Source organism: Pongo abelii, chromosome 3 (assembly GCF_028885655.2).
Source record: "Pongo abelii isolate AG06213 chromosome 3, NHGRI_mPonAbe1-v2.0_pri, whole genome shotgun sequence".
In the NCBI taxonomy this organism is placed as follows: domain Eukaryota; kingdom Metazoa; phylum Chordata; class Mammalia; order Primates; family Hominidae; genus Pongo; species Pongo abelii.
Genome location: NC_071988.2, coordinates 130,764,274 through 130,779,515, shown reverse-complemented (window position 1 = coordinate 130,779,515; position 15,242 = coordinate 130,764,274). Strand labels below are relative to the sequence as shown.

At 35.0% G+C, this 15,242-nt stretch overlaps 1 protein-coding gene across 50 annotated transcripts in view; it reads left to right on the top strand.

Moving 5' to 3' along the window:
- COL25A1 (collagen type XXV alpha 1 chain) overlaps nucleotides 1-15,242 on the top strand; it is a 430,187-nt gene that overhangs the window by 171,653 nt on the left and 243,292 nt on the right. For all 50 annotated transcript variants that reach the window (XR_008524677.2, XM_054554287.2, XM_054554264.2 and 47 more), the window contains one exon: nucleotides 6,763-6,842. Coding sequence is in view for 49 of the 50 variants with exons in the window: in XM_054554287.2 (XP_054410262.1) it covers nucleotides 6,763-6,842 (80 nt within the window). In the remaining variant the exon portion in view is untranslated. The remainder of the gene's footprint in view (nucleotides 1-6,762; nucleotides 6,843-15,242) is intronic.

The following is a 15,242-nucleotide window of genomic DNA, read 5'->3' as shown; positions in this document are numbered from 1 at the left end:
GAGTTTGAGGTTACAGTGAGCTATAACCCCACTGCACTCTAAGTAGTGATGTTCGACACCACTTACACTGTCATCAGCCCCGGTGACAGAGTAAGACTGTGTCAAGCAAAAAACTATCCTAATGAGAAGTATATTCTGGCATAACTAGCCCATTTTCTTCTAAAGCACTGGCTACTACACCAAGGAATATTACATTTTGCATTTAAACCAGTACACACATACATATCCTCTCGGTTGGCTTTAGGTGGTCTAATGTATATACTGATAATGCACCCACATTTATTAGCCACTTGAAGAGAGTTTTTTTTTTTTTTTAATCTTTTTGTACCTTCCATGGGCTTTATTGTGTTTTATCTTCATTCAGTGAACATAGTTTCTGCATATTCTTTATGTTTTATAAATTTTATGTGGAATTATCATAAATCCCTTGGTATAAAAGCTTGAAAATAAGCATATTTATGAAAGGACTATTCATAAAATTAAATATTTGGTATTTTTATTTGATCTAAAAAATATCCTCTAGGAATTTCACAAAACAAATCTAATTACTGACTTTAGGGGAACAGTATATTGTAAATATTCATAACTTTATTAAAATTATGTTGCTGTGATTAGGTTATAAAAATAAAAATTTGGCAACTTAATTTTTGTTTGTAACTAAAATACAGTAAAAATCTTACTAGCAAACAATTTAAATACATTTATTAGTTAAATAATGTGTAAGAAAATAGTCCCTCAAACATTTGTTAGTATATCTTTTCTATTGTTAAAAATAAGGGATAAAGACTTTTCCAAAGTTTCAGTTGAACTCATTATCTTTAAAATGATTACTGTATATCTGAATAATACTCTGTAGTGAGAGTTATGGAACTTGGCTATTGTAAGCTGACATTATTTCCTATTATTTATTATGATTAACTTTCGTTTATAAACTGACATTCCACAGAGATTAAAACTTGAGGAAATTTGAAACAAAAATAAACACATAAAAGATATTTAAAACAAACAACCCTGTGTTATGTATAGTGGAGTACATGCTGATTGAGAATATCTTGAGAAATAAATCTCCTGAATAAAAAAAGTCATTTCTTCTAAAAAATTAATGTATTAGGTTGGTGCAAAAAGTAATTGTGATTTTTGCCATAATAGTATGAAATAACGTTGGTGTGCATCAAATAGCTCATAGACAGTTGCTCCTTTAAAGTTTTCCGTGTGGTCAGCCTTATGCCTGCTGCTGGAGATACAAGGATGAACAAGAGAATTTCTCCCTTCATGAGCTTACAGTCTAGTGGAAGGCTGTCACAAAGATTAATAATACATCTGTCTAAGTAGCGATGCTCGAAAAATACAAGGTGGGCCATTGATAAAATAAAGTACTTTGGAAAGTTCGCACTGGTTGTGGCTGGTTGTGTCTGTGGAATGTGAATTCAAAACTGACAGGCAGTGTGTTGAGCCACAGAACTCTCGGTTTGGAATCAGGAAGCTGGGATCTGCTGTGTGGGACTGTGGGCAGGTTGTTTCACCTCTGTTGGGCTCAGTTTTACATTTGCAGAAGTGTGAATCATTTATAAACTTGTTTTAGCCATGGAGGTTTTACTTTAAACGGTTGCAATTCAGTATGGCAATCTGGAGCTGCTCTGATGGTTCAGGTTCCGAGCAGAGCATGAAAACCTTTGGCTCTTATGACCACATGGGTCTGTTGTAGTACAGACATTTTATGAGTATGGAGAGAATACATTTTATTTAGTGTTCTACTTCTACCAGGCATTGCCATTTAAGCCTTTTACTTCTAATTGTGGAATGAAATGCTTTGGTCTATCTTGAAGGAATTTTAGGCATTAAGCAAGCAAACAGGTGGGAGGACTTTGGGGAGAGCTCTGAAATTAATCTGTGCCTGCTTGTAAGGTTAATACAGAAGACCTGAAGGTAAACCTGGTTTAGTCTCTGAACGTAGCTAGAGGATGGGGGAGGTTGGTTCAGAAAGGATGATCTGCTGTCTCCTCTGTGCCCAGACAGGTTCCTCCCTCCCAAGAGCCAGCTGCAGCTGTTGGCGACCTGTTCAGGGATCGTTTGGGGTGGAGGAGCATCTTGGGTTTGCACACATTTGTCCTCCAGACTTCCCTACCCCAGTGTGCATCCATCAAGAGGGCTGCTCCATCTGCAAACAGCTTCGTCCTCACTCTGTCCCTCCCAGACCACAAGTTCAGTTTCCTGCCCTTTACTTTGCTGTAACGGGCATTTTCTCCATTTTCTGCCTCCAAAACTCTGAATAAGAGTATTTTTTTGGACTATTTTCTACTGTTTGAGGTATTTTATGATTTTTCTTATCTAATGTACTTAAAGTTCCCTATGCTTCTGGGGATGAAACTTCTAAGGTTCAGCTTTTTATCAGAATGTGTCAAAATCTTACTATTTTAGAATTCTTGTTTAAAAAGCTTACTATTCTTATTGATGAATATGACAGTAATATAGCACGGAAATGGTTTATAAGCTTCAACACATGAATGAAAAATGAAGGAAACACTTCTTTAGTATAATGTAATAGCACTTTACAGTTTCATCCTCACAATAATCATACAAATGGGGCAGAATGAGTATTATTTACCAGATAGCAGATTAAAATCAAAGAGATTAGTTGAAAGTCAGCTCAATTCACACAGTAGTGAAAAATCCATAGGTTTTTAACTCTGTGTTCCATGTTGTCTTTAGTATATTAAATTGCCTCTTTGAATAGTATTATTATAAGATGATATTAATCTCTTGCAATCTTGTTCACATACATAGGCAACTTTTATCAAATTCTCAAATAGAATCACAATGGACTAAAAAGAAAATAGAAAGAAAGTAAAAGTGGGAGCTAATATTTATTGAACACCTAGTGTGTGTCTTTATATTCGTTAATTACCTCCTCCATTCAGTCAGGAATTTATTATCTAATGACCTGTGTCAGTGGTGACCATTAAGCCATTCTCGTAATGAGATAGCCACCTTCTCCCTGTTCTCAGGTGTTTATGACAACGCACCTAAGCACAATCACCTAGGGCGTGAGCCATCCCTTTGCTTTTTATCCACATGATACCTGCTCTCCAAAAGCAGACCCAACCAGAAATGTGTGTTGAAATAGAAAACAAGAGGTCAAAACAAAACACCCAGCCAATGATGAATTCTGAAACTTTTCTCTAAATGCTTCCTGTGTGTTTATTGTAAATGTTTAAAAAAGGTAAAAATATTTTCAAAGACAAATAACATCCCTGTGAAAGAAATCTCTTCTTGGAGTACCCAGAAAGATTACGTTTAAACTCAACCTTGAAATATTATACTCTTAGGAGTGGAGAAGAGTGAACAAATAGGAGTAGAATTGACAGGTTTTGGTAATTCGACTGGTGAGCCAGGGAAGGGTATTCCAGCTACTTCCAATAACCACCCACCCTCACGATCATGTGAGGGCCCATGGAGTGGCATATGTTTCCTTCTAGGTACATTTCTAGCTTTAGAGAGGAGCCTTTTCAAGTGGATACATCATTAGTGAGGAATAGAGCGTTCAAACAATATTAGTCATGGGCCTAAAGAACTGGCGTGGTTTAGGAGGCTTTCCTTTGTTATTTGACGAATGGGGTCTGTCTGGAGTTGGGTTTATAGTCACTGGTTTTTAAATAATTACCGTGATGGCAAATTTTTACTAATTCTATCTCAGGCTGACAGCTTGCATCTATTTTTGAAAGTTAGCAAGAACTCTTTCTGAAGCATGAATAGTACCAATTGTCCTGAATTTTCTAATCCTGAAGAGCAATCTGGTTTTGTCATCTCTCTCTGTTTTCTGTAATTCATTCTTCATTGAATGAATTTTCTGCTTGTAAGTTTTCACTTCCTCTGTTGCTGATAGCTTCTGTTTTTTCTCTTCCCATTCATGTTCTTGAACCAGTTTCTTTTGCAGAGTCATGTTTTTCTGCTGATAGAATTTACTGAGAATTTCCGTTGTAAAGATCTGGCCAAGTTTAGTGAATGAGAGCCATGTTCCAGCTTCTGTATGTGTTCATGCAGCTCATGCCTGGCTGACAATTCATCACTCACTTTAGAATGGAATTGGCTACTATCTTTTGTGACAATTGTTAACATCAGTTTTGTCTGATTTTTCTTTTCTGATTTTCTATCTTCTCACTCTGTTCTGCCAGCTATCCATTGCCAAATTCATCTCATCCATTTCATTTTTATTATTCTTTTTGTCTTTAAATTCAGAAGCAAGATCAAATTATATTATCTGCACAGTAGACTTCTTCAAACATCAAATTATTCTCTTAGAAGTAAGATCTTTACCTAGGCTTTTCTGAGAGTTTTGTATAATTTATTAGTTCAGCAAGGTCAGTATAATGCTCCCTGCAGTTTTCTGATTCCGATAATAATTACAACCTGCTTTTCTTAAATCCAATATTTTCTTTGTAAATTCATTAGGGTTTAGATTCCATCTTCTCATAACTTAGTTTAAATTCATTTTCTCTGTCACATATTATGACATGCTTTGTAAAACCCTACCATATTCAATAGATGTCTGTCTTGCCAAGTGCCATTTGAGTTTGCTTGCATCCTGTTCTTCAGTTCTCAGTATGACAAGCAGATTTTCCACAGCATTTGATTCATTTCTTTAAACCTTCTGATTGAATATTTAATCCAGATATGTTCAGAAATATTTGTATTTTGGTTTTTGATTTCTTCAAAAGATGTGAGTGCTTCTTTAATCATTTTTTTAATAATCTTCTGTCTGTTAAATGAAAATTTATTCAAGTTATTTCTTAAACATTTGTGCAATCTATTGTTTGTATTTGATGAAATCCACTGTTGAAAGACACATTCTTCAGGGGGAAAATGGCGAATAAGCTACTTCCCAATAAATAAATAATAGTTAGAGGCCTCTAAGACATGTACAAATCAGGGCTGGGCCTTTCTGGCACCGTTGTTGTAGGTGAGACAACGGTCAGTCAAAGTACTTTCCATTATAATTTCCCTCTGGTATTTCCTAACATTTTTTTTTAATCTTTGAATATTCCTAAGTTTCTCCTTCCACATGGTTAGGGTGAATTATTTCTACAAGCCACTTGAAATGTAAGTTCAATCATAGGACTACTATATTCAGTTTTGGAAAATTCTCATCTGTCATCTCTTCCACAATGGCTTCTAATGGCCCTACCATGTGAACCACAGACATTATAAGTATATAGTAGTTGCTAGAGAGTTCCTAGTTTAAGTGATATTGTACTAGAAAAAATATAATTCTTAGTCTTAAGGAAGTTTTGTATATCAGATTGTCTGTGTGTGTGTGTGTGTGTGTGTATGTGTGTTTGAACAGATGTATTAACTTTATATTTTCGTACCTTTTAGGGTTCTCTGGGCTCATTTACTGATTTATATGATTCTTCTCCTGTTCCCAATCTGGCCAAGATACCTCGAATATGATGAAAACATCCCTTTATTCTAGAATATAGAAAGCAATCTGAAATTTCTAGTGACAGTTTTGGACTTTGCTACAAAGCTTATTCTCCTAATATTTTCAATTGGTTTTATTGCTCAATTGTTTCTTAACCTCTTACAAAATACAAATGGTCAGACTTATTCTGTGTAAGGGACTGGGAGGAAACTAACTGCCCCACTGATGTTTTTGTTTCTCATGATAGTGTTTCCATGTGGGAGCCGGTAGCTCAGGATCACATTGAAAGTCACCTGGATACTAAGGCCTGTGCTGCTTGTGTCTTGAACTTTCTAAAGTTTGGAAGTCATCAGTCCTACTTAGCAGCTCATTCTTTAGAATCAGGCAGTTCTGTATTTTCCTTGGCCTTCTTCTCCTGGCAAATATTATAAGACCTCAATTCTCATTGTGGGCTAATTATTCTCTTCTATTTGCCTGAACCATAATTCAATGCAAGGCTACTCCTGCCCAAGGAAATGAGGACAGAAATTCTATAATTGAGAATAATGGCTGGAAAGCCATGAACGTCTAGAATCTTGTGCGAAGTCTGATACATACTAGCTTGGTGGTCTTTACCGGTAACTCACCGAACATAAAAAAACAAGTTTTTTTCTCTGCTTTTAAAATGGGATCATCATAAAGGCTAACTATTTATTGAATGACAATAATGAACTTGCCCTTGTAGAAAAATCAGGCCTGTAATTACTACCTAAACTCTGTCCTATTAAAAAGGTTGTGATTTTATTCAGGTGGTTGTTGATCGGTGAAATTCCAATATATTCACATTTAATGAAATATAAATATTTGTAAGGATTATTTTCCATTACTAATATATACATTTAACTAACTGCTAACTAAACATTTTCAGAAAATTATGATGGACCTGACTGAAAAGAAACTATAAATCATTTGGACTTAGTACTTTTAAATTATTAATTAGTACTTCAATTATTCATATACTGAAAAGAAATATTTCTTAGAAACATAAAACTCAACTACCAATTTTCTTAGCAAACCCTTTCTTTATTGATGATATTAAAGCAGGATGAACAAAAATTCCGAATCATTAGTTTTCTCAAGTAACACTAGATGATCACGTATCTAGAGTAGCTTTTATAATTAAATGAACCTTAAGAGTTTTGCTGAAACACTAAAGACAATACTGACCTTTACAAATATCTGATCCCTTTCTTGAAGTTGGTAGTTAAAAACAATGAGAAAATATATATAAATTATTTACTAGCTATTTTGGAACCAGGAAAAAAAATTAAACTACATTAAAAAAATTATCCTTTGTATTTCAGGCCCTCCAGGGAAACGAGGTAAGAGAGGCCGAAGAGGAGAATCTGGTAAGTCTCTCTTTCAGCTGCTCTATGTCACTCATGTTCTGGTTAAGTTCCGGCATCTGTTCTTCCTAATTAATGATAATATTGTCTTGTTGGAGGATATGTGTGTGTGTGTTTAAATCTTTCTCTGCTAGACCTAGTTTTTATTTGTTTATTTATTATTTTTTAATCTTCTCCTTATTTCTGTCAAACTGTAAAAAGGAGAAGTTTGCAAAGTATTGTTAATTGCAGTTTAGTAACAATTGGTACCCATTTGGGGCTTATTTACTGGGTCAAGTTAAGTCTGTCCTTTCTATGTACAATGGAGTGTTTCTCAGCTGCACACAATGTGATAGCATCACCCACGTTTCCATCTATATAGGTGGTCAGTCAATGTAGGTCCTTTGCAAAAACATCTGCCTTGGGACACTAGGGCACATGTTTTAGAAAGCTGTGTTGTTATTTTATCCAATTGGCACAATTTTGTCATGCTTTTACTCTTATCGTTTTCAAAATTTGGGAATGTTTTATCCTTCTTGTACAACCATGGAATTTCAGTGATGACAGGAGCCTTAGTAATCAATCTAGAATTTCATTTTGTAGTTGAGGAAATGGAGGCCCATAGCAGTCAGGTGATTTGGCCAAGGCAGAACTTGAAACAGAACCAATTGTCCTGATTCCTACTTCAGGACATTCTTGCTTTCAGGCCAAATCCCTATATGTAAAACAAATCCCCAATGTAAAACAGAAAAGTCAAGTAAAATTTTTTTTGAAACCGAGATGATCTGTATAAATGAGTTCACTTACTGTTTTTCTTTTTTTTTTTTTGGAAATGACCACATAAAGTCTTATTAGGCCATTAGTTCTTCCATGCAAGATAAAGTAATTTAAGGTTTGACTCTAGCATGCTGTAAATTGTTATTTTTCAGTATTTTCTCTAAGTATTTATCAATATTAAAAATAATCAATTACTAAGTATTGAAACAGAAACATTAACCTATCAAGAGCTGATAGCAGATTAATGTGTGGTTTTTTTTTCTTGCCTCATTTTCTCTTCAATTTTAAGAAAGATGTAAAAGTAAAAAGCATTTGTGAAAATTTATTAATTTGAGGAGTGTAGTTCCTTTTTTTTTTTTAAGAGTGTTGTCAAAAGCTACCTTTAAAGCTCATTGAATCTAAATAATTGGAAACTTGCATAGGCATTCCTTCACAAAGTGCAAAGTTTTCTAATAGAGGATACTTTATAAATTTGTTTTGAGGAAAAAGAAATGATAAAACATTAGTGGAATCAGATAATCATAGAAATGATCTTTGATCTTTGTCAAAAGAAAGAGGATTATGGGGAAAAAGTGAAAAATTTATGCTTATACAAAGTTTCATAGAAAACAAAAGCCAATTTCCAACTTCCTAGCTACTTAGAACTGGTATTTTAATTGAGCATAATGGTGTGTGAAATATTTAAAATTGTCTTAGACTTTGCCTGTTTTGATGGTTTTAAAGAAACTTACATAAATGTGGGGACCTAGTCTTTTGTATATTTACAATAATGTTGAATAAAAAATTCTAAGGACAAATAATAGGTACATTTCTCATTTGGCTGTTTTATCAAACTCAAGAAGTTATATATCAATTCTCTATAACTGGTCTATCATAAATTACCAAATATTCTCATAATTCATACTTATCTAAACTTTTATAAATTAGTCTTTACTTAAGATATATGAACATCTCAGTAATTCATAGACAGGCTTCAGAGAATCTAAAAATTACTTGAAATTTTATGTAAAATTTTGTGTGCAATTATAAATTTTTCTGAAATGGTCTCAAAGTCTCCATGGTCTAAAAACGATTAAGAATCAGTGAATTTTAAAAAACTTCTATGTCTATTATGTCATGCTGATGATTATGCTCATATCTTTTATTTGATTTTAATATTTTGCATATTCACTAACTCTTTTCTCTCTCTTCTTCTCTCTCCACCTGCTCCCCCCATAGGTCCTCCTGTGAGTATGTTTGCTGCACTTTGGCTTGTTTGCATTTATCAGGATCATGTATGTTAAAACTTTGTTAAAACACCAAAATATAGTCTCTATGTCTATTAGAAAAATGTTACTGACCTTTTAAGAGTATACTTAAAGTGGCCAGGCGCGGTGGCTCACGCCTGTAATCCCAGCACTTTGGGAGGCCAAGGCAGGTGGATCATGAATGAGGTCAGGAGATCAAGACCATCCTGGCTAACACGGTGAAACCCCGTCTCTACTAAAAATACAAAAAATGAGCTGGGCATTTTGGTGGGCGCCTGTAGTCCCAGCTACTCGGGAGGCTGAGGCAGGAGAATGGCGTGAACCTGGGAGGCGGAGCTTGCAGTGAGCCGAGATCGCGTCACTGCACTCCAGCCTGGGCGAAAGAGTGAGACTCCGTCTCAAAAAAAACAAAAACAACAACAACAACAACAAAAAGTATACTTAAAGTTTGGAAAATTATTTTTTAGATACACAATTTTGTGATCATGTGATATGTTAGAATGCAATATATGTCCATTTAAATTTGCTTTAAATGTTTTTATTTCCATAGGTTATTGGGGAACAGGTGGTATTTGGTTACATGTTCTTTAGCAGTGATTTGTGAGATTTTGGTGCACCCATCACCTGAGCATATACACTTCACCCTATTTGTGGTCGTTTATCCCTCACCCCCTTCCTACCTTTTCCCCCAAGTCCCCAAAGTCCATTGTGTCATTCTTTTACCTTTGCATCCTCATAGCTTAGCTCCCACTTATGAGTGAGAACATACGATGAAAAACATTTATTTTTGATATGATCACACACCTATACCCTCGTGGGAGTTTTGAATAACTTATGAAGCTTCTGATTTTAAATTCTTTTCCTGAAATTCTGAGGTTTCTTTTGCAAGCAAATCTCCAAGCTATTTCACACTTCTTTTTTCATCTGTTTAAACTTGTATCTGAAATATTTGCATTTGCCAGTCTACCAAATGTAGATGGCAACATGATCATGGAAATGATACCCCCAGTGAGCTTGGACCAGTCCTCCCTTCTTAGGCAACACTCCCTTTGAAGTCTGTTGGAGTTTTGCCTGCATAAAGAACATGAGATGGAGCCCTTGGAGAGTTTCACTTTCTTTTTTCTTTCCTTGAGTAGGTCATAGCTGCAGCATTCCAGTCTGCTTTGCACTCACAGGAACAGATTATCTTGTCAGCTTTGAGCTAGATGTGTTTTTGAGTAATATCCTGGATATCTGTATCTGACCCCAGTGTTTATACTGTGCAGTGTGCATTTACGGTAGCAATGATCATTGGCCTTGAGATATTTTCTCATCCTGGATAGTCAGTTTGCTCCAAGGTTCACAGACTCCATGTTGGCAACTTATCTAACAGGCCAGCATGGTCCAGGGACAGGGGCTTAGTGTATACTTATTTACTTTATTCAGAGGAAACATTGGCTTCCAAATATCTTTTGCAGTCTTCCTGCCACGTTCAAGGATGGAACATTAATCATGTTAGAAATGACTTTGCTTCTGTAACTGACTTTCAGCTCTTGCTTAATGCTAGGCAGATGGCATGCCTTAGGTCTAGGAGTCTTTACTTTTTGGCTTCATACTTAAGTCTCTTCATGTTAAGTAAGTAACAAACCACTACTACCCAGAGGAAACTCCTGAGGTTACGGGTGGAGTAGAGTGTTCAAGGCTTCTTTTTTTTGGAATCCACATTAGCTATGCCAAGAGGTAGTTAAATCTCATTTCTGCCTTATGAATTCTTCAGGATTCTGGTACTTCCTCTTTGATTCCTCGAAAATTCAGGCAACCATAGAGCTCTCGCTTTCTTGAGGCCATCCGTTTGTCCAAATTTTCTACCTAAAGATGTCAATTGTTCCTCCTTTTCTTATTATATATAAATAAGAGAGAATTAGCATTAAGCCCCTAGTGTAAGGCAAGCAATATTCTAGGTACTTTACATGTATAATTTCATTTTGTTCTCACACCAACCCTCTGATGTTACCATTCCTATTGTTCAGTGAGGAAACTGAGACTCATAGAGGTTAATTACCAAAGGTCGCACAGCTAGAGGATTTGCAAAATTGAAATTCAATTAGATATGTCTGATTTCAAATCGATTCAGTTTACCACTTTATTCCATTCCTTATGAATTATAGTTGTGTTATAACATGGATCATTGTTACATGGGTTTGTCAGGCCATGGGTCAAATCATATTCCTTGATTAAAATAATCACATATAATATAAGATTATGGCCGAAACTGCAGAATGACTAATCTATAAAACAAGTATTGATACTGTCCCACCTTGACTACCTTTTAAAGAAGTTATAATATGTTTGGCAAACAGCATCAAATCCAAGAAATAAAGTATAATCATGAGTTTCCATACTGACTGGAAGATAATTCAAGTTGCTTATATTTGATAAGATGAAAAAACATTGATTGTACAAAAGAGAAAAAAAACATTGATTATGCTGTCTTTACTAATACAATAGAACCCTACCATGGTACTTAGGACCCAATATCATGGGCTTCCTTGTGGGTAAAATACATTATGATGAAATCTTCTTGAGCCTCCAAGTCCTAAATCTCCACGTATAATATCTAAAAAGTATCTGCCTTCCATCAAATTTTGCTTTAGAGTAGGTGGCTTTATAACAAATTTCTGACATATTTTTATATCTGAATAAATATTAATGAACAATGGGATTATTACAGTTAGATAAATTTATCAGCAATATATTTATTTAGAGGTAATACCCAATTACTGACAATTTTAATTTCTAGGGACTATTCCTATTTTTACATCACCTTAATTTTACGTACAGTTAACCTTTGAACAATGTGGGGGTGAGGGGCACCAACCCTCTGCTCAGTGAGAAATCCACAGATAACTTTTGACTCCCCAAAAACTTTACTACCAATAACCTACTGTTGACAGAAAACCTTACCGATAACACAAATGGTTAATTAATACACATTTTATATGTCGTATGTATTACATACTGCATTGTTACAATAAGCTAGAGAAAAGATGTTATTTAGAAAATCACAGTGAAGAGAAAATACATTTACTATTCATTAAGTAGATGTGGATCATCACAAAAGTCTTCATCCTCACCATGTTCACATTGAAATAGTCTGAGGAGGAGAAGGACGAAAAGGGGTTGGTCTTGTTATCGGCAGAGGAGGAGGAAAACTGGCATATAAGTGGACCAATGTGGTTCAAACCCGTGCTGTTTAAGGTCAACTGTATATATTTTCCTTTCACTTCTTTTGCCTGAACTAAAATCTGACAGCTTCTGTAATTTTTATTTTTAGAGAAATGTATTGTTCTACTTTGTATCTTTTAAAACATTATTCAACTATCTCCGCAAGTGTGCTATCGAGGCATATATTGTCATCTTAATCACAGTTGCCCTTGCCTCCATTCTGCACTCTAAATATAAAGCACAAAATTGGTCTGAGAAGTTAGTCTTGCTTCTGGTGAGCAATCCTTGGCACAGAACCTACATCAAGTAAATTTCTCAAACTTCCTTCTGGCCCGCAGTTCCCATGGTGCTGTGGCTTCATGTGTACAGACAGATTAGAAAGTGTAACCTGGGGTCTTGATGTGTATTTTGCTGTCATTCACTTTCACTTCATTGTGAAATGTGCTCCAATAGTGCAAGAGACATTTGGACACTCAGTAAAACAAACAAACTAACTAATAAAAAATTAGATGGCCCAGGGGATAATGGCAGATCTCACTGTAAGATTAAAAGAAACAAAAAAGAAAAGTATTAACGATAAAATTTAATTTAGCAACCATATATTTGCAACTTTACTTAGAATCTTTTGGAAAACTTGGATATATTCCACTAGAATTATGTGTGGATATATAACTATGCGTTTCTTTTGTCAGTTTTTGTAGTCTTGCATATTGAGATCATTTATAATTTAAACTTGAAATACAACTTGAATTAGATCCCGTGTATCAATTTATTCTCTAGGAAGCTTTCAGCTTATTACTCGGCCTTATCTGTTTTGAGATATATATATATATATATATTTATATACATACATACACACACACACACACACTATCAGAGGAGTCTCTGCTAAAAATGGCTGCAACAGAGCAATTTTGTGATAATGTATATAATTTGTTTTTAAGTGAATATCAGATACTTTTTTCTATTTTCTTTCTCATAAAGGTAACGCATATTAGAATATTGTTCAATGGACTCTATGCATGTGCTTTGAGCATCGAGCTCAGATATCACAACTGTATTTGCTAGAATGATTTGTCAGTCCATTGTATTATGTGACTATCAAATGGTACCTTCTATTTTGGATCACTTAAAAATAAGTTTGCAGTTTAATAGGAAGCAGAGAGAGTTTGATCAAAATTTACAAAATGTCTTTAGGGTTTTTAAGTGGAGCAAATTTTACACATAGTTTTGATCTTTTTCAGAGTCAATAGTGGGTGCAGTCTCTCTGTCTCTTTGTCCCAAAAAGAAGTGTTATTCTAATATTCACAGGTCACAGAATCAAGCAAGTCCTGTAACTATAGCCAGAAAAGAGCCAGGAGACCTTTTTTAACTGGCTGTTTTATTTGTATCAGTCTATCAAGCCCTATAATTATGCTTGACTGACAGAGATATGATGTTATTGTTGGTCGTGTAGAACCCTCTGAGGTGTGAAATACGACTCTGTTGTGCAGCCTGCTCTGTCCTGTCCACCTTTAACAATTGTCAACTCGGTTTGAACCCTAGAATCTTGTTGACAGATGAATGAAGCAGACTTGGCCAAGTTAAGCTTACAATGCTATTTCTGCCAATGTGGTAGACAAATTAGGAAAAGAAATCTCAGTAGAACTTTTAGATGAAAACCTCTGATACCTTTACTTCATAATGAAAAAATGATAAGATTTTTAAGTCAAATTATGTCTTTTCCTGACATACTAATAACTACAATTTATAGCAGCTACCTACCATGTGTCACTTTACATACCAGTTCTCAGACCACCCTGTGACCTAGAGAGTTACTATACCTATTTTACAGAAGAGAAAGGTGAGGATTGGACCAATCAAATAATTTGCCCAAGGGTGCACATCTAGCAGGAGACAGAACTGAAATATGAACCCAGGTCTGTCCCTCTTCAAAGTCCCCCATATTTCTATAAGATGTTTTTCAGGCAAGTAAGGTTTAAGTGATACCACCCTCTTTGTAAGCATCTTCTTTGTTGTATCTTATCCTATCCTCATCGTGTATGGTTCATATTAAGCTGTTAGTTATTTGTAGATCTTACATCTTATGCCCACTCTTTTAAACTGCCAGTTACTCAAAACAAACTTGTAAATCATCTAATTATCATTTAACAGAAGCAAATCATGTGGAGGTATAAGCTTTGCCTCTTGAGTTAAGAAAACTAAATATAATAGTTTCTTGAAGTTTTTCAGCAAATATTCCTTTAATTACTCCTTTTTATATTCCTACTTAATTATTATAATATTTAAAAATTTATATTTGGACTCAAAGTGTGCTTTTAAATGTGTAGTAACTGTATTTTTTCTGTAATAACAGGGTATTATGATTATTGATGAAGGGAACAAACCATTTATCTTGTAGGAGGCAGTATGAGTGTAAAATACCAGCATAGCTAGATCAATTCAGTCATTATAACAGTCACCATAACGAACCAAAGAAGCAAAAGCCCAGAGAATTAATTTGCACTGAAAGGCTGTTTGGGGGTAGAGTTTTAATAGAATGATCTCAGGCTGTCACTTGTCAAATGAACAACTCAGGTTGTTCATTTTGAGACCCTGCACACTGATTTGTCTTCTAGGACAGAAAGCAGAAGAAGAAAAAGAATGTGACTATGAATGTGTACATAGAATAGATTCTCTAGTGTCTTTTCATGTCTTCTGTATTGAGTGGTTTGGGCTTTCATGTTTGTAGAGGGCACTGTGTTCAGTGGCAATCTGTTTTAATGCTTCCTCTGCTATCATTTCTGTAGATGTAGTGCCAGGTTAAGCAGAAGTTTGGAATTCTGGAAGTGGCAACAATAAGGGGCAAAGAGCTGCAAATTGAGCTTAAATAAGGCTGTTACAGTAAAAAAATTTAAAAAAATTTAAATTTTAAAAAGGAACAAGGAAGAAGAAATAGACATACAAAAATATTGACAATTTTTTTGCAACATTATTTTTTTCTTACGGTCTATTTCTGGATACCATCTGTTTTAGAATAACTTTAGCTGTTGTAACAGACAGACCTTAAGATGTTAGTGGCTTACCATAGTAAAAATTCATTTTTTTTGCATATTGATGGGCAAGGCTCCTTGCAGGAGCCCAGACTGATGGAGACTCTGCCATCTTTAACATGTGTGTTCCAAGGCTATCTTGGGCATGGATGCACAGCCATAGATAAGGAAAGAGTGGAGGGTCAGATGGGAGGATTTT